A 25925-nucleotide genomic window follows, 5' to 3' on the forward strand; every position below is an offset into this window, starting at 1 on the left:
ATTTAGCTGTTAATTTTCCTGAAAGAGCTAAAACATGATGTACACAACTCTATTTTAAAATACGCAAAGATTTTTGTGATATCTTGAAGTTTACTGAATGTATTACTGAACAAGGCTTCATGAATCACAGTTCTTTTTATAAGATTTATAAACATTAAATTTAGTCATATAATTTTTCTTACCATGAAAACATTTCAGATATTAACTATGGGAAAGTAATGAATCTGGAACTTAATTATCTTAAAAAAATAACATCTTCATAATATGAAGATAGGTGGGGTGGAGATATGGTAGGGAGGAATTAAGATCAATATTTAAAAAACAAACATAATAATCAATGGAAAATATTGTGGAATTAAGTATCAGACGGTTTAACTGAAGAAAGATACCACATACATTAAATGAGTGATGCATTTCAGGCAACTTTTGGGAATTTAAGAATTTGCATGTTGTTTGAATGTGAAACACTCTTGAGAAATTATGTAATACAAGGTATCTGGTGTATTCCAATCAGTCTTGACTTCTGGTGACCACACAAATAGGATATGTAAGTAACAAGGCTACATTGTCAAAATTGTAATGAAAGATGTAAAAGTTTAGAAACATGCTTTGATTTTATAGGGTTTAACAGCAATTAGTTGCCCCATTTGAATTTATTTTTCTTATACTTGTATTTTTCCTATTTCATTCCTGAAATCTGAGCTTATATCCAAAAGAAGAGAATATTTGTAGCTCAGGTTGTTTTCTTGCACATATTTCATTTTCAAACTAGGTAATATCGTCAGTGCTAGTAGGGAGTGGAGTTTGCTCTCATTTTATATACTAGTGGCTTGCCCTGTCAGTGTTGATGGGAAAAGTCTTGGTTGTTCTTTAATTGGTCTGTTTACTGTTTGCTTGTTTAGCAGTTCCTTGATTGGGGTACTGTTTGTTTCTTGATTGTTGATCTAATCTTAATCTTAGTATTAATCGCTGCTCATCTGGGTGTTAATTTCTGGTAAGGAGGTCTTTTTATTTGGATTTTTGGCTTTTTGATTGTCTCTTTTGAATGGTATGTAGATGTTGTTTATGTCTATGTTTATCTCTATGTTCCTGTTGATGGTCAATTTGTCTGAGTGCCAGGCTTCCACTGTAATTCAAAAAGCCACTTTTTTAATGGAACCAACTATAAACTAAGATGATAAATACATAAGTGTAATTTTCTAATTTTATTGTACATATTCCTCTGCTCTAATTATAAACACATTTCTATAATAGGCAATAGCAATTAGACTGATCTATCACCCCACAGTGCTTTACAGCAGGGGTTTTCAACCGGTGGTATGCGTACCACAAGTGGTACTTTGGCACGTGGCAGGTGGTATGTGACCCTCCTAGACAAATGTAGTGGGGAGGGGAATGAGCTGAAGTGATCCAAGCCTGAGGGAGAGGCAGCTGGAGTTGCAGAACTATCTGAGCTCGGCAGAAGCCCCAGGAATGCTGCAGGGCTCCAGCTGATTGGCGCTTCCGTAGCTGGAGGAGAACTGAAGAGAAAAGGAGGGAGGGAGGAGAGCATATAAAAGGAGGTTGTTTCGGTGGGAAATGAGACGGAGAAGGAACTGTGGAAGGCAGTGGCGTAGCGTGGGTTGTCAGCACCCGGGGCAAGTAATTTGCACCCCCTAACCCGTGCACCGCACCGCACGCCTGGCACCCCCCTCCACAGTGGGCGGCGACCCGGATCGGATTCGCACAGCCAGCACTGCAGTGTGAGAGAGTGAGTGAGCCAGGCAGGGGCAGAGAGCTGCGAGTGCGAGCGTGCCCCCCCAGATGTTGCGCCCGGTGCGGCCGGGCCCCCCTGCACCCCCCACGCTACGCCACTGGTGGAAGGACAGCTCAGCAGGCAGGAAGGAAAAAGAGACAGGGAAGAAGCTGTTGCTGGAAGAAAAGGTCCCTTGGTTAGTTTTCTCCAGCCAGGAGAATGCAATCAGCGCTGATGAAATGAAAAGCCGGGAGACGAGCATGTCGGAAAGGAGGTTGGTTTATTTAGTTCTGGGTCAGCTGGTACCATAAGGGTTTTTGTGCAGTTTTTACAGTGTTTTGTAATTCAGAGGCTCGGTTTGTGTGCTTTGGTTATTTGGAATGTTAGTCTGTTTCACAAAGGCTAGCAATGAGTCCAAAGTGTTGGCTTCTGTAGGTTTAATCCCTTTAAAAAATGTAATTAGTTTTATCCCTTTGTATTGAGTCTGTATGGCTTTTACCAAGTTTTCTTTATAGGTAAACAGGCTTAATTTAAGTTTATCGCTTTTTGCAATTGCCGGAGCCTTTCAGGCTCCAGTTGCAACATTGTGACACGCCTGAGACAGCTTAAAGGGAAAAAACCCCAGAGTTTAGTGTTTCTTTATTTTGGGAGGCTTTTGTGAGCCTTTCTTGCTTTGCGCTTGATTCCTATGTCTTTAAGGGTACAGTGAAGGGACTGCTTGTGTGTGTGTGTGTGTGTGTGTGTGTGTGTGTGTGCATGCGTGTGTGTGTGCGTGTGTACACATTCTTACTACACTGTGGAAGGAGAGGAGACGGAGAGGAAGAAGGGCTGACCAGCCAGCTGGTAATGGTGCATATTAATAAATATGGATAAATTCATCATACATTTGTCAGTGCAAAGGGAAAGTGATTCAGCAAAGGAACTGCTGGTACTTTTTTCCTTTTTTTAGAGCTTGTAATGTTTTATTAGATTATAGAATAAAATACAAAAATACAAAAGCAAATAGTAGGACACAGTGGGGAGGAAAAGGGGGGAAAAGTGAGGGGGAGAAGGGAAAAAGAAAAGAAAAGGCATTGACTTCCAACTTCCTCTGCTGCAGTAGAAGGAAGCATTAACATTGAAACTCAATTTTTTACTTTTCCATAATATTATAAACTAGCCATTTCTATAATGACAAATTAATCCAATCAGTAAAACCCAAAATCCCCCCCCCTTTTTTTTAGTCATCAAGTTTTTGACACCTTGCTAAGCGCTGGTGGTACTCAAATATTGTCATGTCCTAAAAGTGTTACAATCTGTGAAAAGATGGGAAAGCCCTGCTTTACAGCATTCTCTGGGTGGTTTACAATGTCAGCATATTGCACCCAACAGTCTAGGTCCTCATTTTACGAACCTCAGAAGGATGGAAGGCTGAGTCAACTTTTAGCCCCATCAGGATCAAATTCCAGGCTATGGGCATAATTTGCCTGCAATACTGCATTTTAACCACTGCACCACTAGGGTTCCTATAAAATTCTGGGAACCCTTTATGGACTTTTGCTCACACCAGGACTGAAATATTAACAATTTGTGAAATTGCATATGGATAAGGGATAGTTTATAGGAAGATGAGATAGTTGCATGTAGCCTTATAGGGGGTGAAGAATTGTGATGAAGATCAGAAGTCATTTCTTTTCTCCTTTTTCTCTTTTCTTCTTTCCCCCTTCTTTTCTTCTACATTCTATGCTTTCTTTCTTTTCCTTTCTGAGTTTAGTTTATATTGTCTTTTAAAAAAAATCAGTACTATTGAAATCATTTAAAAAAATAAAGACTCCTCTCTTCCAATTACGTATTTATTACAGAAAAAGTACAGGTAGTCCTCAACTTACGATCACAATTGAGCCCAGAATGTATGTGGCTAAATGAGAAATTTGTTAAGTGAGTTTTGCCCCATTTTATGACTTTTCTTGCCACATTTGTTAAGTGAATCACTGCAGTTGTTAAATTAGTAACTACGGTTGTTAAGCAAATCTTGCTTCCCCACTGACTTTGTCAGAAGATCACAAAAGGTGGTTACATGATCTGGGACACTGCAACCATCATAAATCTGAACTAGCTGCCAAGCATCCGAATGTAAATCATGTGACCATGGGGATGCTGCAACGGTCATAAATGTGAGAAATGGTTATAAGTCACTTTTTTCAGTGCCGTTGTAACCTCAAATGGTCACTGTTGTAAGTTGAGGACTACCTGTATTTCCAAGACTACTTATACTGATTTAGCATGAGAAACCTACAATACTACTATTGCTCATGAGAGACAATGATAAAGACAGGAACGAAAGAAAAAATAACTGTGGTAACAGAGGAGACTGTAAATATTCACAGATAGATTGGATATATGTATACATTAGTCACAACAAAGAAAGAAAAGTTCTGGATGTTCTAAATAACTGTAATCAAAGGGGAGGTGACTTAATTCTGAATGGTAACCAGCACCACTTACACACTGTGAATGTTGTTGAAGCTCATGGAATTAGTTATACATTGAGGTGTAAATGAAATATTGCCATGAAAATTCAAGAATCACATGGGAAAGGGCAACTAGTAAAAAGGAAATGTGACAGAGATCATGGAAAGAGTTTCACTAAAATAAATAGGGGTGTGTGTGTGTGTGTCCCCACCACCACAGAAGGCCATTGGGTGACTCTGGGCCACCTGCCCTCTCTTAGCCCAGAGCAGCTCAGAGTTATGAAAAATCAGAGAAGACGGAGCTATTTCATCTATAGAAACCACTCAACTCATTAATTATCTAACCGTAAATATATAAAATCAAAATGAAATGGAGAGTGATAGGCCTTTAGAAATTTTCATCAGGCTTATTAGTTAAAAAAAAGCCAAGGGACACACTGAGAGGGGATTCTGGGAATTTAAGTTCCAGCACTCTTGGAGGGCCCTACTTTTGAAAAGGCTAATTTTATAGTATGTCAGAGGCTGCAAAAGAAATATCAGAGACAAATCTGCCTCACTTGTAGTTGTTATACAACAATTTGATCTTCCTTGTATATACAGTCTTACAGGAAAAGTAATTTATTAGCATAAGACTATTTTTTCCAATTAAATTCCAATACAGTTAACATGTAAAGCAGTTTTAGTATGATCTGCAAGGATAATTATTTACCAAGAAATATTATAAACATCAATCGAGATGTTAAATGAAGAAAGCTGACATTCTAGATAACAAAAACTCATTTGATTTTAAGTTAAGATGCTGAAGTTAATTTCATGAAATAGACCTCTATTGCATATAAAGGGATATACATTGTATATAATTTTTTTTTTTGGGGGGGGGAAAGTATTGTCTTCAACTTGCCTTCATAACATTGAAGAGAACCTCCTGGCCCAGACTGTCTTGCCCCTTGAAGAACTCATGTTCGGGGTATGTTCTGGCAATGTCTCTTCTGATTAACTTTTCACAAGGAGAAGACATTTTCAGCAATTCTGAGTATTGATTCTTCACAGGCATGTCTGTGGCACTGCACAAAAGCTGCCAAACAATTGCTCGGAAATGGTGAGGGATTCCTTTCCTTATGAGTTCCTAAGCAATGGAGAAAAAAGACTACAAGATGCTCTTGTGATACTATGCAAAGTTGGTTCCCCCCGTGTATTTTTTCTATAAATGGATATGGTCAATTTTAAACCCTTGACATAAACTAAGAGGAATACTGGGTACAACACTGTCATTGCATCCAAAATTACATCAAGAAATTATCTTAATAAGGAGTCTCCAAATTAAAGTTTTCATACTTATCCTGAGGTTCTTCTGGGATATTTGAATCCACAAAATAAACACTCAATACCTTTACCAACTGGTTTTTAGAAAACAATTTATTTCTTCTCTGGTTCCTGCCTTCAGCTTTAAAGAGTTCTTGCATCATCATTTTACATGCATTTGTTGTAAAGAGCCAGTATTCATGTAATACACTTTATTCTTACATAAAAATAACTTTGTTTCTCACTGCCTTGCTTGCCCAAGTCCATAACTATAATGCAGAAATATACAATCAAAAAAGTAATTATTGGATAAGATGCAAGTATACCAAATATAACAAACGTAAACTCGTCTACAAAATCATATAAAAACACATCTACTACTAGAGAGGCAATTACTTTCCTCACCTTGAGTAACTTCTCTTTTCTTTTCCGCCATTCTTCCCATTCATTGACAATCCTTCCCCATAAGATCCAGGTATCCTCTTCAAGATGGCTCAGATTGGATGATGCAGAAGAACTGGATACCAAAGACGACCCACTATTCCTTCGTGAGCCATTCATAGAGCGTAATGACTTTGAATCAGCTTCCAAAAGCCTTGAAAAATGTAAAAAAAAAAAGTTGTCTCCTTACCAATTACATAACTAGGTTAGAATGCAACAAATGCTCTTGAGCATAATGAAACTTCCACATAAACAAGCTTCTTCAAACATTTCAACTAAGAGGCATTATGACACTTGTAGAGATTAAGATTGTCAATCAACATGTTGAACATTCTCCTGTAATGTTGCATATTCATCAGAAACTCTTCCATCTCTGAAGAGGAATGGAAGGATACATGCATACATTTGTAATTTATGCAAATTATTCTGTTTGAAGCCCAGAATAGAGAGAATATGACAGAACATGGCATACTTCTTAGTTGTAAAAGAATTTTAATATATATTTAAAATCAAGGATATAAAGAAACCTTTCTATCTTTAGAATGCATTCTGGTTTTACCAGTTCAGATGAAGGGAAACTGAATGGAAACAATACAGGAGGAAAAAAAAAGCTTTATTGTTAGCTGATTAATATCTTGGCTGTTGTATGTATTTATTTTTGGTTGTTTTTATTATTTTATTGGTTTTAGCGGTTTTATAGTTTTAGAATTCTAAGTCATTCAGTCACTTGACTGAAAGAAATTGAATAAATAAAATTAAAACAAACAGAACTCAGTTATTTTTTTACCAATTGTTTTCAATTCCATTTTGTATAAGGTTGTACCATGTACCAGTCTGGAAGGGTTCACCTTTTAGCCAAATTTTGTACATTTATAGTCAAAAACAGTATGTACAGTACCATACTTCAATAAGTAATCTTATTCACAGCAATATGAATTCAGATTCTCACGACTTTCATCATATAAAATTTCTCACTACAATTAAGCATTTGATGTTACATTGCTACAACATGATCATATAGCAATCAAATAAGTTAACAGAAATAAGCTAACCGAAGGGATGTATACTCTTTTACGTGTTTTAAGCAACTGTCAAATCCAGCCATACTAATTAACTGAAGGTAAACTCAAACTAGGTTTCCCACTAATAGCTGACTTGGTACTGGATCTGGATCTACCTAAGCCAAATTCTATCCTTAGTTTGGATGGAGCTTGAGCAACATTAATATACAAAATGTAAAATAAAATATTAATAAATAGGTAGCCATTCATCCATCCATCCCCACTCCTTTCATGTCTGATTTAGCATTTATGCTTTAACATCTATCTCATGTGAATTACAATAATTGATACAAGGGAAAACATTTAATTTCTTTGGAACACGTAACATTTGATTTTGTGAATGAGAAGCAGTCAATCCTTTCTGAAATATTCCCAAAATGCACCTCTGGCTATCTTTTGATATTCTGGAGGAATTGAAGCTGAACACAATAGAAAGCTCAAGGAGACTACAAAATGACTTTTAATCATTAATAAGAATGTTCTTTCCCTACACAGAGATTGTTCTATATGATTAAAGTTAATTACTAAATGAAATGGCTTGTTTTAAATGGGAGGGCTGACCTGTATGTGTTAGCAAAACTTAGCTGAACATCAGTAGGTCGTTGGGGGTGTTTTCTCTCTAAAATATGCCATTCTGGATTGCAGGTATAGTACCAGAGATGGGGTTGAGGTGCAGCTACTGAATCTCTGGCAGCATACAAACTAAGTCCAGTTTTTGCCCCGTAGCAGCCGCAATCTGATCTGATACTGTGTGATGTTGATATCAGGACCATGGATAAATCACTCCTGTCAGCCTCACTAAGTAGCCCAAACCAAGAAAACTTCTATTGAGACTGGGTACAATAATAGAATCTTCCAAGTCTGAATATGCTGTGCCCTAAATTAGGAAAATGTCTGCCTTAGCCACTTACAAATACTATCTTGTTGCTATGAACTTAAAATATTTCAACCTCTTTTCCCTAATGATTTCTGCATACCTTCATCAAGGCCATCTTCCTTACTTGCTACAACTCTCCTTTAGCCTTGGGGATTCGCTACAGCTATTCACCACTGTACAAACGGAGGGCCTGTTTGATTTGATTTGTTCCAGGCAACTGATTAGTATGCAAGCATTCCAGAGGAAATGTCCTGGTTTTGCTGAAGCTTGCTTGCATGACCTTAGGTGTAGCCTGGAATGACGGAGCAACAACAGCCTTAAATTGGATGACATCTGTGAAACCCCTGTGGTTTTGGACCCTGAAGTACTCCTTGGTTTTCAGAAGTACTCCAGGAGATGAAAGGTCACAAGTCATATACCTTGAGCAAAGATTGAATCCAACCGAGCAGATGAGAACATGGTTTGCCTTGTACCATTAAAAGTGGGAAAGCTTTATTCCTTTGCTCCTACTGAATCTGCAGAGACTGAGCAGCAGCCCTGTTGGATAACTAGTTCCTTCTTGGTAAAGAGGGACCAAGGGAGCCCTTGTGAGATCACTTGAGTATTATTCTAGGCATCTGACAGATCAAGTTACTCAAATTTGCTTAGAGGTGAACTCTGGCTGGAGAAGTCCTGTGGAACTGACAGAGACATTGGAGGAGGGGGGGGAATGGTTCCATTTGTTCTGAAAGAAGCAGTGATCTATGTCTTTCTCAAGAAGCCCTCTTTGTATTCAACCATATTGGATACTTTTTGTCCAGTTTCCAATCTTCCCTTTTTAGGAAGTAGAGTACGTGAATCTATCCAGTTGGGTTTCAGGTCGGGCTGTATTACTCAGATGGCATTGATCATACTAGATGGCTAATGATGAAATGGGGATCCATCCTGATCCTTTCTGATTCTCTTGGAAGCTTTAAGTGTTGACAATGCCATTGATTGGGGTATTATTCTGCACTGGCTCAGGAAACTGAAAAGGGTAGGGCAGAGTTCTGCAGTGGTTCTCCTTTGGAAGTCAGTTCAAGTTGTTGTAAATGGGGAAAGGAGAGGTCTAGTCCTGGACCTTTGATATGTGGGGTACCACAGGGCTCAACATTGTTCTGTTCCTATTCATCATTTACACAAAGCCACTAAGTGAAATTATCCATTGCCATGGGGTGAGGTATCCTCAGAATTGATGATATTCAGGTATATATATATATATCTGGTCCATGCTATACAAGTATTGCCATCAAGCTTTTTAAACCAGTGCTGGAGGCTGTGAAAGACTGGCTGGAAAGAACAGGATGCAACTCAATCTTAGCAAGACTGAATGACTGTGGGTTTTTGGGTCCTTTGGAACTGCAGAACTTCCATCTTTGGTTCTGGATGGGGTAGCACTCCCTAGAAAGAGCTGCTGCACAACTGAAAGTCATGCAGTGGTGCATAGAATTTTAGGCACATCAACGTTCGCCAATATAATATCACTGCTACATACGTTGCCCTGCCTCCTGGGTGCAATTCAAGATACTGGTTATCACCTTTACAACCCTACACGAGACATGGCCAGGTTACTGCTCATCTCCAAAGGTTTCAGCCCATCTTTCCAGCAGAGCCACTGCTGCCTGTAAAGCTCCTTTGTTCAAAAAGGTTTGGACTGTCCCCAAAAGGCAAAATAGTGCCTGTGGCAATCTCCTTGCTTTGTATATACGATTCATTCAGCAACAAAATACTGTTAAGTGTTTAACAGAGGGATTCCCAGGAACACCTACTGAATTCTAGGTGAAGGAGTCTATGTTATCCTTTGGTGTAATCCATTTTTCTACTCTTTTTTCACCAACAGACACACTGAGCAGACACGCTAGACACAGCCACAGAGGGCCATAGGTGGCTCCAACTTTGAAGAACAGCGAGAATACCAAGAACTGGAGGGGAGGAGAGAAGGGGAACCAACGTGCTAGGCCCAGGCAAGAGTAATTTGGGAAAACAGCAGGAGTCTTGAGGGACTAGAGCAGGGGTAGGCAACCTCGGCTCTTTTATGACTCATGGACTTCAACTCCCAGAATTCCTGAGTCAGCATAGCTGACTCAGGAATTCTGGGAGTTGAAGTCCATGAGTCATAAAAGAGCCGAGGTTGCCTACCCCTGGACTAGAGGGATGAAGAGCAAGGAGGAAAGAAAGGAGGTCTGATTCAACAGCAGCACACCCAGCCTGCCACTTCGTTATCATCTCCCTGGCAAACGAGCACAGTCTCTAGCACCCCTGCTGGTACACACAACATTGCTTGAGAGATATAGGCCCTCCTGTTCCTCATTCTCTCCCACATATGCCCTCACATCCTTGAGGTTTTCAGGATCTTTCTACTCAGGGAGCAGAAGTTGAATTCATCTATCTCCCCTCTCTTTTCATCTCTACTCCTTCCACAATATTCATTTGACATAAGCAAGCACGTGCGGTTGGCGTTCAGAGTGAACTGGCTTTTGAAACTTACATTTGTTGCCATACGTACAACTTGCATACCTGCTTGTGGCAGCCCTGCCTATCAGGTCTGCTGGGGGAGGGGATGATCCAGGTCCAGCTTCTGAGACAATGTCTGATGGCAGTTGCCATTGCTCGCAGGATGCCACATGGTGCTTTGGGCTGGCAAGAAGCACCATGTGGCACCCTGCCGCGAGGAATGGCAACAGCGTGAAGCGCCATGTGGCGTCCTGTTGCGAGCAATGGCAACGGCGTGGGAGGCCTGGCTGCGGCAGTCCTACCAGTAAGTTAAGTGGGCAGGCAGGGGGCGTGCCCTTTCTGTGCCAGGCCAGCCCCCAGCTCCTCGGTGGGAAGGGTGCCGAGGTGGGGGCAGCCAGGCTGACCCTCCTCTGGCCAGAGTGGGGAGCCTTTGTCCCGCGGAGGCCACCTTTGTAGGTGGGCAGGCCTGCCTGAGAGATGAGTGGGGAGGTGGCAGCCCAGGACTAAAGTGGCAGGTGGAGCTCCAGAGGCTTGGGGAAGGAGGATGGTGAAGCTGGAGGGCATCCTGCCATCAGCACCCATGCCGGCTGCCCCTTCCTCATGGAGCTGGACACCTTGCCACACCACCACCCAGATGCCCTTGCTTCCCTCAGGAATTGCAGTTCTTTCCTCACCTGACTTCCCGCCACGTGCTGTTTCTCCTCCTCCGCTACCACATGCAAGGAAACAAAAGAAGTTTGCAGGGAGGTAAAAAAGGTCAATCAATCAATTCCAACCTCATGAGATTTTTTTTTCTCAAGAAATTGGAACTGACCTTTTTTTCCCCCCACAAATTTTCGTTTCCTTGCGTGGGGCAGCGGTGGATCGTGAAGGAGAAATGGCGTAGATGGGGGAAACATCTGGGTGGTGGTATGGCAAGCTCTCCAGTTCCACAGGGAAGGGGTAGCTGGCATGGGTGCTGATGGCAGGATGCCCGCCCGCTTCACCACCTTCCCTCCCCAAGCCTCTGGCGCTCCACCTGCCAGTTTGGTCAGCCTGGCTGCCCCAACCTCGGCACCCTTCCCACCGCTGCCCAACAGGGCTGCCCCGGGGCTGCAGGGGCTGGCCTGGCACAGTAAGGGACGCACCCCACCCACATTGGTACTGTACCTGGTCCGCCACCACACTCTAACCGCTGTGAAGCTTCTCTACCCCATGCACAAGTCCCACCCCACCTGCTCATGGCCTACTGGTACTGGCAAAAAGTAATCCCTCCCCAAAAGTAAATCCTAGTGCTTACTTCAGAGCCCAAAAAAAAGTAAAACCGGGTAGATTGTTGATATTGAAGCCAATATTTTTTTTATGCCCAATAACAATATTTTCAGATAGAGGGAAGAATCAGAACTTTTTGTTATCTATGATTGTCTTCCACTGGTTGATAAATATCTATTTAGTATTTGTACATTAATGCTTCAAGAAATACTGTATTTAACCTGCGTGTTTACAGGGGCCATCCAGTAAAACTGGAACATCTGGCAAACACTTAAACATTAAACTATTTATAGCCTCTGGCTTTCAGTCAGTATCAGAGCAGTACTGGAACTTCAGAATGTCCTACCTGTTTTGTTCTTCCAACTTGGCTAAGAGCTCCAACTCATCTGGGCTCAAGTTCTCGGAATCGGAAGTAGGGGAACATGCAGGCATGGAGTTGACAGAAGAAAGTGCTTCATGGGAAGAAGAGTCAGGGCTGACCGCTGGACTTGCCATCTCCAGCAATTTGAGAGTAACAGGAATGTTCATTTAGAAAGTATTCGGAGACAGTGATCAGGAAAGTTAAGGAATCACCTGCAAAAGATAACAGGCTACATAAAACAGCAGTAGTTTTCTCCCTTCTACTTTATAACTGATGCCAAAATAAGCTGTTCACAAGATTGGATCATAATCTTTCTGGTTCAAGACTGAATTGCTATTACGGAGCAAATCAGAAAGAAACAGTATAACTGATAACCAAGGGTTCTGTCTTTCTTTTTACATTTATTTTGTGAAGAAGCATTTCTTTTCAGATAATCATTTGGATTTCCCATTAATCCTTAGCAACATTTGGCTGCAAAAATTGTACAATTCAGAGGAAGTGAACTGCTTTTCCAAAGACAAGCCTCTATAATTTGAATGTAAGTCACAAACTGTATCCTTACCAAACACTCAGGATAGCTCACTGTATTTTTCGGCAAAATTAATATTATGAATATTCTACAGGTCTTCTTTAATATAGTCCATATATAGTCACTTTCTGCTTGTAGCTAAACTAAAAAATTAACAAAAGTAAAAACTAGTTTCTAATATATAATGTAATAATTAATATATTTTATTTATTTATTTATTTAATTAGTTTTCTATACCGCCCTATTCCCGAAGGACTCTGGGCGGTTTACAGGGCAGCATATAAAAGACAATATAAAAAGATAATATAAAATTAAAATGAATTAAATTAATTAAAGCCCAACAATTAAAACAATATTAAAAAGCTAAAACCCCTTCAGTCCAGGCCTGATAGATCGAAAAGCCAGGTTTTCAGGTCCCGGCGAAATGAACGCAGATGGGGGGCGGTCCGGAGTTCCACAGGTAAATCATTCCAAAGGGCAGGCGCGCCCACAGAAAATGCCCTCCCTCTGGGGATCACCCGCCGGCACTCCCTAACCGGCGGCATATAATATAAATACTAGATCAATAAAATTATAACTGAAAATTATATAAGAACAACAGGAGCAATTTGGAGATACTGCTGCTGCTTGAAACTAAGACAGCTAAAGGACCACATCATAAACGTAGATTACATTTGTCTTTCACAGCTCTGTTTCATACTCTCCTGACTTTAATCAGACTGAAAAAAGCTTCCTCTGTTGTGGAGTTTTGATGCAGAATGCTTGTTTGAAGAAGTCTGCCAAACACTACTTTGTGAAACCACTGCTCCCAGATTGTTTCTCCCCACCCTATCAGATAAGGCAGACTAGGTATGCTCCGGATGGTGAAGCAGTATCCCCTGGTGGACCCCAGGAAGCATGCCTTCTCTGTCAGGGTGCTTTCCTCATGGACCAACCTCCTAATGAGATACAGAGAATCTCAACCTTGTTGGCCTTCCAGAGGGCTGTGAAGACCTGATTTCTTCTTCCTAGGCCTTATGGTCAGGATGTTAATGGAGTACTGGCATGGTTAGGGCTACATTTGATATATATGTGATTTTTTGGGGTGGCCTTAACCCAGTTTCTTTTTAATAAGTTTCTACCATTTGATTGTTCTTCTGTTTCCGTTCATCATCTAGACTTTTCTAGGTAGACAGCTATATATATATATATTTGATAAATAAATAAATAAATAAATAAATAAATAAATAAATAAATAAATAAATAAATAAATACAGACTTTTTGATTTGTTCAAGCCTTGTAAATAATTAATTTTACTTGGTGTTTACCTTATTTGTTTTGTTGAATTGGTTGGTCATTTGGTGGCTTTTGCTATGTGTCATGCAGTGATTCTGCTTTAGGTAACTCAAAACAGTACCCTTACATTTTACAATGCCTTACAGATGCTTAGCTCTCTTAGTTTTAGAGAAATCTGTTCCTTTGTTAAACATTTCCTTAGCTGCCCAGTATCACCACACTGACATCCAGGCACTCTCCTGTACTTTCAGGCATACTGCTCCACCAAAAAATGAAGCAAGGGGACATGAAGGTCTAGCTGGTGTGCAATGCAGAAAAAACGCAAACTAGGTTATCTAACTTAGTGATCCCCAACCTTTCCTGCTCTGCGTACGGGGATGGTTTTGTGCACGCACACCGCTTTCACAAACACAGCTTCATGCATGCTCATCCACCACTTCCGTGGCCCGGATTCCAGTGGGCTGTGCCCAGCACCAGGGTTTGGGGACCCCTGATCTTACTCATTGCACATAAATTTATTGAAATTAAGCATTCGGTATTATTCCTGTTCAGTCACACAACTGTTATGAAGAGGCCAACTTCCTAACACATAAAATACAGAGAACATTTACTTCATAACTCTCGTAAATCCTTAGACCCATAAGTAGACTTAAGCACATAAATCTAGTAGTTTGGAACAACTATCAATAGTTCTGATATAAGATATGATGAAAATTTATCTTTTATTTTTCTATATAAAGATAAAATGATTTATACAAACATTTGATGGTGAGGATGTCTGAAAAAAATAAATCCACACAGCAGTGTTTTTAAACACTGATTAATATTCTGCTTTTCCTTCAAGTTGGTATAAATAATTCCCACACCTCCAATATGGGGCCGATTTCCTACTCGTAACTTAATACCTGAACCATTACACCACCCTGGCTCTCAATGATGTTAAAAGAAGCATTATTTTAATAAACATTAATTAGTTTATACTTAAAACATCTTCTATTTGTTAAAAATTCTGCTCAAATCATGAACAGTAATCTCTAATTTTATATCCCAGAACCTTATATTGTCTCTTGATTTTTATAAATTATAATTTCAATGCAACAGTGCATTTATTCTAAAAGCTGTCAAAGAAATACAGTAGCCAAGTGTTTTCTCATACAACTGATGTTACTGCATTTTTTTTCTGATACCAGAACAGATAAACAGTGTTGAGGCGAAACAGAAAACTGATTAAACTTTAAAAGAAAAGCAATTATAAACTTAGACAAGACCTACCAGGTATTCTAAAGAAAACAAAAAATGAACTATTTAAAGCAATTTTTCCCAGTGTAATGTATTGCCTTAAATATCTGATACTGAGAAACAAGCAAGAGAAAAAAGATATCTGTTAACTATGTATTTGTCAATAGCTATTAAAAGTGCCATGGACTACAAGAATCAACAGGTCCCGGAGGAAATAAAATTCCCTCCTTGGGGCAATAATCAGCAAGGAGAAACTCAATATATATGGAGCATATGATGCAAAAAGATAATGGACTAGAAAAAAAATTACACTTGGCAGGATTGATGGAAGAAAGGAAAAAATTACAGACATGGTAAATGGAGATGATTCAGTGAAATAATAGCCTTGGAAGATTTACCAATTGTTGCTAAGGATAGACTGAGATGGTAAACTTTTGTCTATACAAACATCAAATAGTGGCCCATGATTCAATAGCACCTAACAACTAAGTGCATTTATAGAGAATTACTGAAAGGCTACTATTATCACCTCCTTGCACCCTCAGGGTGTCATCCAGGAGAACTGTTTCAAGTGGCTGAGCATATTGGAATTGGAAAGGAAAGTGATTTTTTTATTAGAGATGGGATGAATTTTCAAAGAGAAAATCACAAGAAGTGACTTTTAACTGAAGGTTACATTATGTACACTACGTACATATTGTATGTGTGTGTTTGTGTGTGTCTGTATGTTATATGTACATTATGTACGATTTGTACATGAAGAGCTTGTGCACCAGAGACAAATTCCTTGTGTCCAATCACACTTAGCAGAAAAATCTAAGCAGAACAAAATGCTTGAATCAATACATTTCATAATTTATAATCTCAATAGGCAATCTGTTTATCTGATTATAGGTACTGTAGCAAAAAGGGGTTGACAGGGGGGTTCAGGAAAATGTAATATCATTATGCTAGGTGTTTTGAGGCAGGCAGTAATTAAACTTCCTTTGGAAAAAAAAATCATTGTGGATCCCAAACAGAGAATTGTTGTCTGGTGATTCATATTGCTTTTGAGCAGATTTCTGAATGTTAACAACTTGAGATATATTCCTGGCAATACAGACATATAAGTAAAATTGCTATGGTCTAGAGCAGGGGTAGGCAACCTCGTCTCTTTTATGACTCATGGACTTCAACTCCCAGAATTCCTGAGTCAGCTATGCTGAGTCAGCTATACTCAGGAATTCTGGGAGTTGAAGTCCATGAGTCATAAAAGAGACAAGGTTGCCTACCCCTGGTCTAGAGGAAACTAAAACATAGGAGATATACGTGACACTAGATAATTGTTTTATTTATTTTTGATGTTATTAGTTTACATTGTTCCTTGTGATCTCTTCCTTTGTTAATATACAATGAATAAATATATAGTGAAATTTTGCATTAAAAAACTCAATTAAATGTGGTACAGGGCAAACACTTAGGGAAAAAAATTCAAATAATTTTAATATAAAGAGTCAAGCTGCTGTACAGAATTTATAGGACCTGATCAAACTGCCTTTCTGCAGAACTTACACTTTTATAAGGTATTTCAGATCAACCTAATTCCACCCTCCTAATGTTGTTGTTGTTGTTATAAAAAATGTTTAGGGGCAAAGGGATAGGGTACAAATCATGTAAATTATTTATTTATTTATTTATTTAATAATATTTCTATACCGCCCTTCTCCCGAAGGACTCAGGGCGGTGAACAGGGCAAGAATAAAAATACAAACTACAAAAGTTAAAAATAGATTAAATAAATGCCCACATACTAAAATACATCCATAAAACCTAGTAAAATAAATTAAAATCAAATGAAGAACAGTGACAACTGAGAAATGCAGTTAAAAAGACAAAAAATGCCAGTGAATTGGCAATTGCTGTTTCAAACCCTTTTTAGTTTCAAAAGTAGGTCTCCCGCTAGAACCTAGTACCCCTTAATCTCCCAGTCTGGCCTCCCTCATAATGATAGAATTTAAGAAATTAGAGGCACAGGTTAAATTAGACAAAGCTATCAGATGGGATGATGGTATTTCTGTTGAACTTTTCAAAATTAATATTCACTGATGGGCAGTAATTTTAGCAGCCTTTTTTTCTGCCATTGATTCCTTTGCTGTAATTTCAAAAGTCTGACAATTACTATCACCAGTTCCCAGGTATAATAAAGGCTTCTGTGAAGACCTTAGCAATTATCATTTCATTAATCTGCTGAAGGTAACCAGCAAACTATATTCAAGAAATTTTTGTTTTGCAGTTGGCTAAGAAAAACCCACGAACCTGCTAGTGTTAGAACTGGCAAGTCTAACATTGACCACTGCCTGAATTTCAACAGAATTCAGAAAAATACTGCGCCAACCGCCATGAGGCCTTTCATGCTGCCTTTATTGATCTTGAATTTGTCTTTGAGCCCATCCCAAATGACAGACTAGAAAAAGCTAGAAATTTCAGTCTTAGATCAAAGGCTTTATTTTCAGATTTGAAAACTACACAAAAAGAGTTTTCTTAAGGTTGGTTGAAATGCTTAAGGACATTTAACACAAAACATCTCTGAAAATAAGTGAATGAAAGACTTATTATAAAGTATTTATTTCTCTAGAAGCCACAATCTTACAAAGCAGATTGTCTAATTGACTTAAGCTGATATATTGTCCATAAGGTCTAGCTTTCTTTGCTCTGTATGATCAACATCACTCCAGGCATAAAGTTTTGCTGGAATCAAAATCAAAAGTTGCAGCCTTTTTTTCATTTCTTATGGCGTCTGTTATATATACAAAAGTCAAAGAGTTTATAAAACATGTCCGTAGAATACTGATAAACAATTACATTAGCAGAACTGGTGTTGTGCAATTAGAAATGCAACTAAAATTTTCATCCCATCCTATTTTTAGTGATTTGTTCTCAAGGCACTAAAGTGACTTTTCTTTAATCTTTTTAAAAATCTGTTTAAATATGTTACCCTCTGCAATTATGCAAGGTAAATTTGATGGTATCCTATGAGACATGTCCATGCTTTTCTCGATCTGCAGAGCCAATGGCATGTGAACTATGCAAGGACTCCCAAATTTACTCACAACACCTCTTTCTAACGAAATGCCCATGTAGAAAACCTTTGTGTTAAATATCTTATTTAAGATGACAAGATTTGTCTCTGGAACTTGGACCTTAGGTCACAAATAGTATTAGAGGTGCTACAAAAGTGTGTCTCTTTGTTTAGACTTAACTTCATGATTGTCTATTTTTCAACTCCTTTCTCTTTTTCCATTTCAAAGCTTGTGCCTGTACCTTTATGCATTCTTTTTATCATCTATATATTTGATTGAATTAAGTAAACTGAATCTACATTTTAATGTTGGTAATGAAAATTCTTAATGTAATGTAATGTATAATCTAGAGAGCTATTGGTCTAGTGATTAAGGCTAGAAACTAGGACATTGAGTTTTAGTCCTGCCTTAAGCATGAAAGCTGGCAGGGTGACTTTGGGCCAGTCACTTTCACTCAGCCTATGACATCAGGCTTGGGCAACAAGCCAGTCCGTCAAATCCTGTTGCAACCAATGAATGAATATTCGGTTGATCCCCCAAAACCAACCCTGCACTTGGGGGGAAAAAATGAAAAAAAGATCTGCTGACAGATCAAATGCCAAAAAAATGTGTCATTGTTCCAATATATACAAACCTGACTATAAGAGCTGAATTTTGCAACATTCTGTTCAAGGGCCTCTTTGTTGCATTAAAACCAAGAAATAAATATATTTATCTCTCTATAGGTAAAGGTAAAGGTTCCACCGCACATGCGTGCTAGTCGTTTCCAATTCTAGGGGCCGATGCTCATCTCCGTGGACGTCTCCGTGGTCATGTGGCCGGCATGACTAGACGCCAAAGGCGCACAGAAAGGCGCTGTTACCTTCCCACCGTAGTGGTCCCTATTTTTCTACTTGCATTTTTACGTGCTTTCGAACTGCTAGGTTGGCAGAAGCTGGGATGAGTAACAGGCGCTCACTGTTACGCGGCACTCAGGATTCGACCCACCAAACTGCCAACCTTCTGATCGACAAGCTCAGCGTCCTAACCCACGTGACCTATATTAGTGACCTTTATTCAAGAAATCTACATATTCAGTTTTAATACTGTTTCATTTCACAATAGTTGTTCCCGGTTTGTAGATTTTGAGTCATAAAATTAGGACTAGAAAAAAAACCATTTTTAAAATGCCAACAAATTATCTAGTCAGTTTATCGCTGACAACACCTTGCATTTCTCTCTAAAATCTTTGATACAATCACTTCCAGAAGTAAAAAATCAGTACATACCACTGACACGCTTTCACACTAGAACAGAGTTATAACTAGCCACTAGAGTCAGATGTTTATATTTCTTAAAATTGTCTCCCATGCAGAGAGGTTCTTTTCTATTATATCAAGAAAGTAAAAAGTAAAGTACGTGAGGGCTGGTATACTTAGAAGCATTTGTATACTTAATTTTTATGTATTATTAATATTAGAGCAGAGGATCAGAGGAATCCTCATTAGAAGAATAGGGAAATATATCCTTATCAGGCTTTCATCGCATTCCCCTTTTATACATCTTATACATTTCAATCTTTAATACTGGTATATATATATATATATATACATTTTCTTGGAGCATCCCAGAGAAAGCAGAACGGGCTTGCTGGCTCCCAAACAGTGAAATCATTTTGTGGCTAGACAAGAAGTCTGACTAATAGAGAAAATTTTCATTAACATTATTAGTCAGTCCTTTCTGATCTAATTATGTCACAACAAAACTGCTGTTTATCATGGTATTTGTGTGAAATCCAAAAAGTAAAATTTATAAAGCAAATCCAAGATCCAATATTTGCTCAACTGTATTGCTCGGTTAAGAGCAACTCCCGTGAAAAAATGCAGGATGAAAAAAAAAGAAAAAGTATGAAGGTCTTACGACTGAAAAAGATAAATTTCATATGCATAAGATCTCATCCTCTTATAACCCTGTTTTCAGCAGATTTCAGTGAAGCACCTGAGAATCATAAACAAGGTCTACAATATTACACAATGGATTCTGAATGTGGATTTTGAGTCTGTGGATCTGGTTTTTGTTTTGCCATTATTAAGCAATTAGAGTATGTGGGGATTTGATTTTCTTTTTAGGTTCCAAGTAAGCATAATTTAAATAATAGTATTGAACAACATTAATTTTGTTGTAATAGACTAAATAATCATATCCCCAAGCTGTAATAATAAGTTACTTTTAACAGAAGGAAATCCAATTCAAATACTAGTACTATTTAACTACAAATAGTCATGTAACAATTGTGACTAAGGTGGATCACCATATAAAACATTTCTCCCTTAAAAGTTATTGAAAAGCAGGCATTTTCTTAATTCATAAAGACTATGAAGTCAACAGGGTGACCTTGGGCCAGCCACTCTCTCTTAGCCCAATCTATCTCAAAGTGCTGTTTCTATAGGGGAACAAGATGCAGGAGTTATTTAGTATGTTCATTACCTTGGGCTATATATAAAAAGGTGAGATAAAAATCTAATAATAACCAATTTCTATTCGGCTGATGTTTTTAGACTAGTGAGACTTCAGACAAGTAACAGAAAACATGAGACAATATAGGAAGCATATGGTCAATATTGGAAATAAAACCTCGCATTTTATATTGTGGAATTTGAATTTTTTCCCCTAAAATGCTTGTTTATCAGAGACATATCATGCTTCACAAAAGATCTCTGATTTCATTTTCAGTTCAACTTGAGCAATGAATTCAGTAATAAATAGGTTAAATATTAAATTTTAAGTATTTCTGAAGACAGATTCCAAGTAATCATTCATTCACTCTTGCACTAGTGAATTATAGCGGAGGCTAGAAAGCAATGTTTTTTACACCAGCAGTTCTCAAATTGGGTGCATGGACTATTGAGAAACCATGAATGATCCTCAGAGAGGTTATGAACCAGACGCAAAACAACATTAACATAAACAAAACCATTCTTTTTTTAATTTCTTTCCCATTACTTTGAAAAACATATTTGGGGAAATTTTGTATTTTTGTTGTTGTTGTTGTTGTTAGCTGCGAAGTCGTGTCCGACCCATCGCGACCCTATGGACAACATTCCTCCAGGCCTTCCTGTCCTCTACCATCTTCTGGAGTCCATTTAAGCTCACGCCTACTGCTTCAGTGACTCCATCCAGCCACCTCATTCTCTGTCGTCCCCTTCTTCTATTGCCCTCGATCTTTCCCAGCATTAGGCTCTTCTCCAGTGAGTCCTTCCTTCTCATTAGGTGGCCAAAGTATTTGAGTTTTAGCTTCAGGATCTGGCCTTCTAAAGAGCAGTCAGGATTGATCTCCTCTAGGACTGACCGGTTTGATCGCCTTACAGTCCAAGGGACTCGCAGGAGTCTTCTCCAGCACCATAGTTCAAAGGCCTCAATTTTTTGGCGCTCAGCCTTTCTTATGGTCCAACTTTCACTGCCATACATTGCAACTGGGAAGACCATAGCCTTGACTATACGCACTTTTGTTGACAGGGTGATGTCTCTGCTTTTTAGTGTGCTGTCTAGATTTGCCATGGCTTTCCTCCCCAGGAGCAAGTGTCTTTTAATTTCTTGGCTACAGTCCCCATCTGCAGTGATCTTGGAGCCCAGGAAAATAAAATCTGTCACTACTTCCATTTCTTCCCCATCTATTTGCCAGGAATTGAGAGGGCCAGATGCCATGATCTTGGTTTTGTATTTTGTATTTTGTATTTAGGTCTAATTAAATTATTGTTTTGGAGTAAAACAAAGGCATTGTTTTACTCCAAAATATAGAATACACTAGAATACACTGAATACACTGCCATGTTATGATGTCTTAAATTGTTTCCTAATAAGTGTTAAAGAAAAAGTAGTCCGCCATTATGAATATGTGAATATTAAAGAAAAACTGTAGATTTTTCAAAAGCTCACTAATTTTTTTTTAATGCCAGACTAATATAATTTTATACTTATGGGTACTTGAAGTTAAGGTGGCAAGGAAATACCATTTATTTACAGTTTAACATAAATTGTGCATATAAATTTATTTGTATTTTCCTGAAGAAGTATGTGTGTCCATAGCTTTCATTAGATTCTCAGAAGGATCTGTGAATACAGAAAGGTTAAGAAACTCTGGTTTACATCATAACTAGCTCAGATATAAGACAATTCTACCATTAAAAAAAATTAAGCTAAGGATTTCTAAGTAAAATAGAGGTGAAGAAATCCTGATCGATGATTGTTTTCAATAATCATCCACTACATTGGTAGCCATCTGACAAAGATTTTTACAGATAGTTAACCATGTCCCGCAACCAGAATTATAATTCTTTTCAATAGTTGTTTTTCAGTGTATGCCACTGAACAAGTCTATACCCATGAATACATCAATTCTTCTTTCTTTTGACAGACGTTGTTTGGAAACAGTTCCCCTTTGTTTGGGCTTCAACTAGCTAAAAGCAAATGTCTATTAATATTAGAAAGATTCCTACTAGTCTTTGATGGTAGGGTACCTCAGTGTTCAATTTCTGTTAAAAAGTTTAAGTATCCTTCAGGTTACACTCAACTTCTGTAACTCTCTGGGCATGATTATGATGTTTTCCTGGTAGTAATATAAGAGTGCTTTGCTCTTTTCAAAAACTTTTCAAGTTCAGTTTACAACTTGAATATTTTTATGACTTTTCATCTAAAGCTGCAAATCTATATTCAATAGATCTGGTTGTAGATAAAGAATCTCCGAGGAATGAATTAGTACAGGAACAAGGCAATTCACAACCAAATGATGCTGTAAGCATCCCATTTTCAGCCATGAAAGCTGCTTGAATCTTTATACAAAGACTGAATAGAAGATATTACAATTTAATATTTCCAAAATCAACTGTTAGTATTTAGATATGTAATAAGTTTCATTTTCTCATGCGTCTCCATTTAAAGGAATATTCATACATTAGACCATGCATGTACAACACCATTTATTTCAATTGAGCTTGAACTTTTTTATAAATTATTAAAATATACTATCAATCATCTTCACTTAGTAAAATGTGAAATAGCATGTTTTATAAACAGTTTTCAACCATTACAAAATGCAGAGGTCATCATAACATACCATGGTTAAAAATGGCCAGATGTAGTTTGTGTGTTTGGACAAATGCTTAAGTGTAGATTAGCCATGTTGTCACTTGTAGCAAGAAACAGCAAGAACTAACAACAGTAAAATATAAGGTAGAATTACTTTAGGTTTACATTTGGTCCTCTTACACTATTATTATTCCCAAATGACGCTCTCCAGAATCAAAGTCATGCTCAACTATGAAATGTAGCTACAGTTTGACACATTACATTTTGTGTACAATCTTATATCAAACCAATAGAAACGTCGAGGCTTCATTTCTGGGGGGTTTTAAAACTTCATAGCTCACTACATACAAGTATTAACCAGACCAATCCCTGCTTCACTTTCACCAGCCAAGTTCAAGAACATACTGCCAATTCCCGAACCCAATTCCTAATCATTCTTTTAAAGGATTGAATCAAAATCTTTCAAACTAAGATAAACTTTATTGTCATTTTTTAATGTGGGCAAAACAGCACACATCAAAAATGAAATTTAGTTGCCCGTTCTCAAAGTGAAACACATACATGACACACATCTAAAACATACTATATACAACATATGTATAGACCCACACCTCTACATATACATAATATTAAAACTATGATTTCTCATTTGGAAAAAAATAACTATAGCAAATAAACCTCTCTGTATTGATCATTTTGCACAAATTATTGGCATTAACACTAAAGTCAAATGTGTGTGGTAATCTTTGAACAAAAAGGAGGTGGTAATATGTTGTACAAAAATTGTACCAAGAGAACAAATGTCTTGGATTTCTTCTATCTTGTTTCCTAAAACTAATTTCAGTAAAACATATTAATAACTAGACAATGTATAAGCATCTATTTTGAGTGTAGCACCAACCTAAAATTAGTGTTCACAAAACCTTTGAAACTGAATTTAATAAAGACTAAAATCAAAATATTTCTTCAGATCAAAAAATTGCAGCAATTTTAGCCTACAGAATTCAAGAAGTGATATTTTTCTCCTATTAGAAGTAAGAATTTGGCTGCTTGATGAGAGTACATCTTCTCTTACCCACAGGAACCCAATAACATTTTCCTAAAAGTGGTCAACAATAAAATCTTAATAACAAAGAAGATAGCTTTCCCTATTCTTGGATAGGAGAGAAGATTCCTCTGTCCACTCATTTCAAAGGAAAACAAAAGGAACTAAAATTGCAATACTAAATGTACAAAATTGTAAATGCCGAACATTTTTAGGTAAAAAAAAATAAAGGTTCTTAATGCAACTAAACTTGTGTTGATCCACACAGGCACTCACGGAGGAATGTAAAAACCTTCATGTTAGATCCAACCAAAGGTTAGAGACCAATGGTATGTTCATATATATCCCAAGCAGGATATATGAGCATAACAGCACCTTTTTGCTTATGCTTCCTATTCAAGGACCTGAGTATGAGAGGTAAAATACTGAGATAATCTTATTTTCCACAAACAGGCTTAAACCTCGGATCAATAGGACGCACCTTATCTACCCTCCAACCTTTCTTAGGTCCCAATGCTCAATTAGAAAAGAGCTTTAAGGATATGTGCAGAAAGTAAATGAACACGGTGGAGCAACACCGTTTGCATTCAGAGTGCAGGATGATTATCATAATTTACTGACCTAACTAGCCGGGGTGGGGGTGGGGGGAAAAAAGAGAAATGCTAACCATTCCCGAGTTGGCCGAGAGCAGGAAATGAGAAATCCCTCCTTTAGGGGTGGCCGAGGCCCCCTCTTGAGGACTGGGGAATTCCTGGGTACGGCAGAGCACGGCTTGTCCTCCTTCGGGGTGGGAAAATGATCCACTGGGAGAAAAGCCTGGCTTTCCCCCCCCCCCCCCACCCTCTCTCTCTCTCCCTCTCTCCAGGGAAAACTCCCAAGCGAGGCGTGGAAAGCGATCTCGACAATCGGGAGGTCCCAATCCGGGCAGGCCAAATCCCCCCCTCCGAGACAAACCGAGGCCTTACCCTCGGGGCTGAAAGCAGGGCAAGAGTTAACGGGCAGGAGGAGACCCCGGCTCCCCCCGAAGGAGGTTTTCTCCCCGAAGGGAGAGAAGGGATGGAGAGCAAACGGCGGCTGAAGGAGGAAAGCCTTTCGCCCTCTTTGCAGCAAGGCATTCCTGCGCTAGTCAGCTGGGAGGGAAGGGGTGGTGGTGGTGGTAGCGGGGCGGGGAAAGCCTAGCGCCCTCACTCTCCTACCTGCGCGGCCGGCGTTGCCATTTCGGCTCCTTCTCTCCTCAAGGAGGCGGGGGTCCTAAGCCACCGGGCCTGACCTCCACGACCACCGCCTCCCTCGCTACCGGCGCGGTAGGCAGAACCGCGCCAGTGACCGCAGCGGCCATGGAGGAGCCGGAGCTGCCGCGGAGAGCGGCGGAAAAAGACCAACCACCGGAACCACCGGCGCCGCCGCCGCCGCCGCCACCTCCCGCGGCAATCCCAATTCACTCCCCTATTGATGGGCAGCGAACTCCGCCCTCCTTTGCTCCGACTGGCCAATGAGGATCCGGGCCCCTGCCTCTCGGTTCCCTCCTACCTGGCCACATTCTCCAATAGGGATTCAGCTTTCGCCAAGGCACCGGATCCTGGTCCCGCCCCCCCTCTAGATGATGCCTCCGTTCACTGAGCAAAGCCAAGGAGGTTTTAAGGCGCTTGCGGCCCCCAGGCTCGGCGATTGAGGAAGGAAAACCTTGAGAGGGGCGGGAATGTTTAACCCCACCTTTCCGTCTTCCACCAATAGGCCCGCGGAAAGGAGCAATAGACGGTTCT

The 25925-nt window shown here is 39.1% G+C and overlaps 1 protein-coding gene across 2 annotated transcripts in view; it reads right to left on the bottom strand.

Annotated features, from left to right (window-relative positions):
* Positions 1-25574, bottom strand: part of EVI5L (ecotropic viral integration site 5 like) — a 53990-nt gene extending 28416 nt beyond the window's left edge. For both annotated transcript variants that reach the window (XM_081316488.1, XM_081316489.1), the window contains exons 1-4: positions 25359-25574; positions 11936-12162; positions 5893-6082; positions 5087-5311 (exon numbers count right to left, since the gene is read on the bottom strand). In XM_081316488.1, the coding sequence (XP_081172614.1) occupies positions 5087-5311; positions 5893-6082; positions 11936-12117 (597 nt within the window). In that variant the 5' untranslated portion in view covers positions 12118-12162; positions 25359-25574. The remainder of the gene's footprint in view (positions 1-5086; positions 5312-5892; positions 6083-11935; positions 12163-25358) is intronic.
* Positions 25575-25925: the final 351 nt, after the last annotated feature.

This window comes from Vipera berus (genome assembly GCF_964194415.1).
Source record: "Vipera berus genome assembly, chromosome: 2".
NCBI classification, from domain to species: Eukaryota; Metazoa; Chordata; class Lepidosauria; order Squamata; family Viperidae; genus Vipera; species Vipera berus.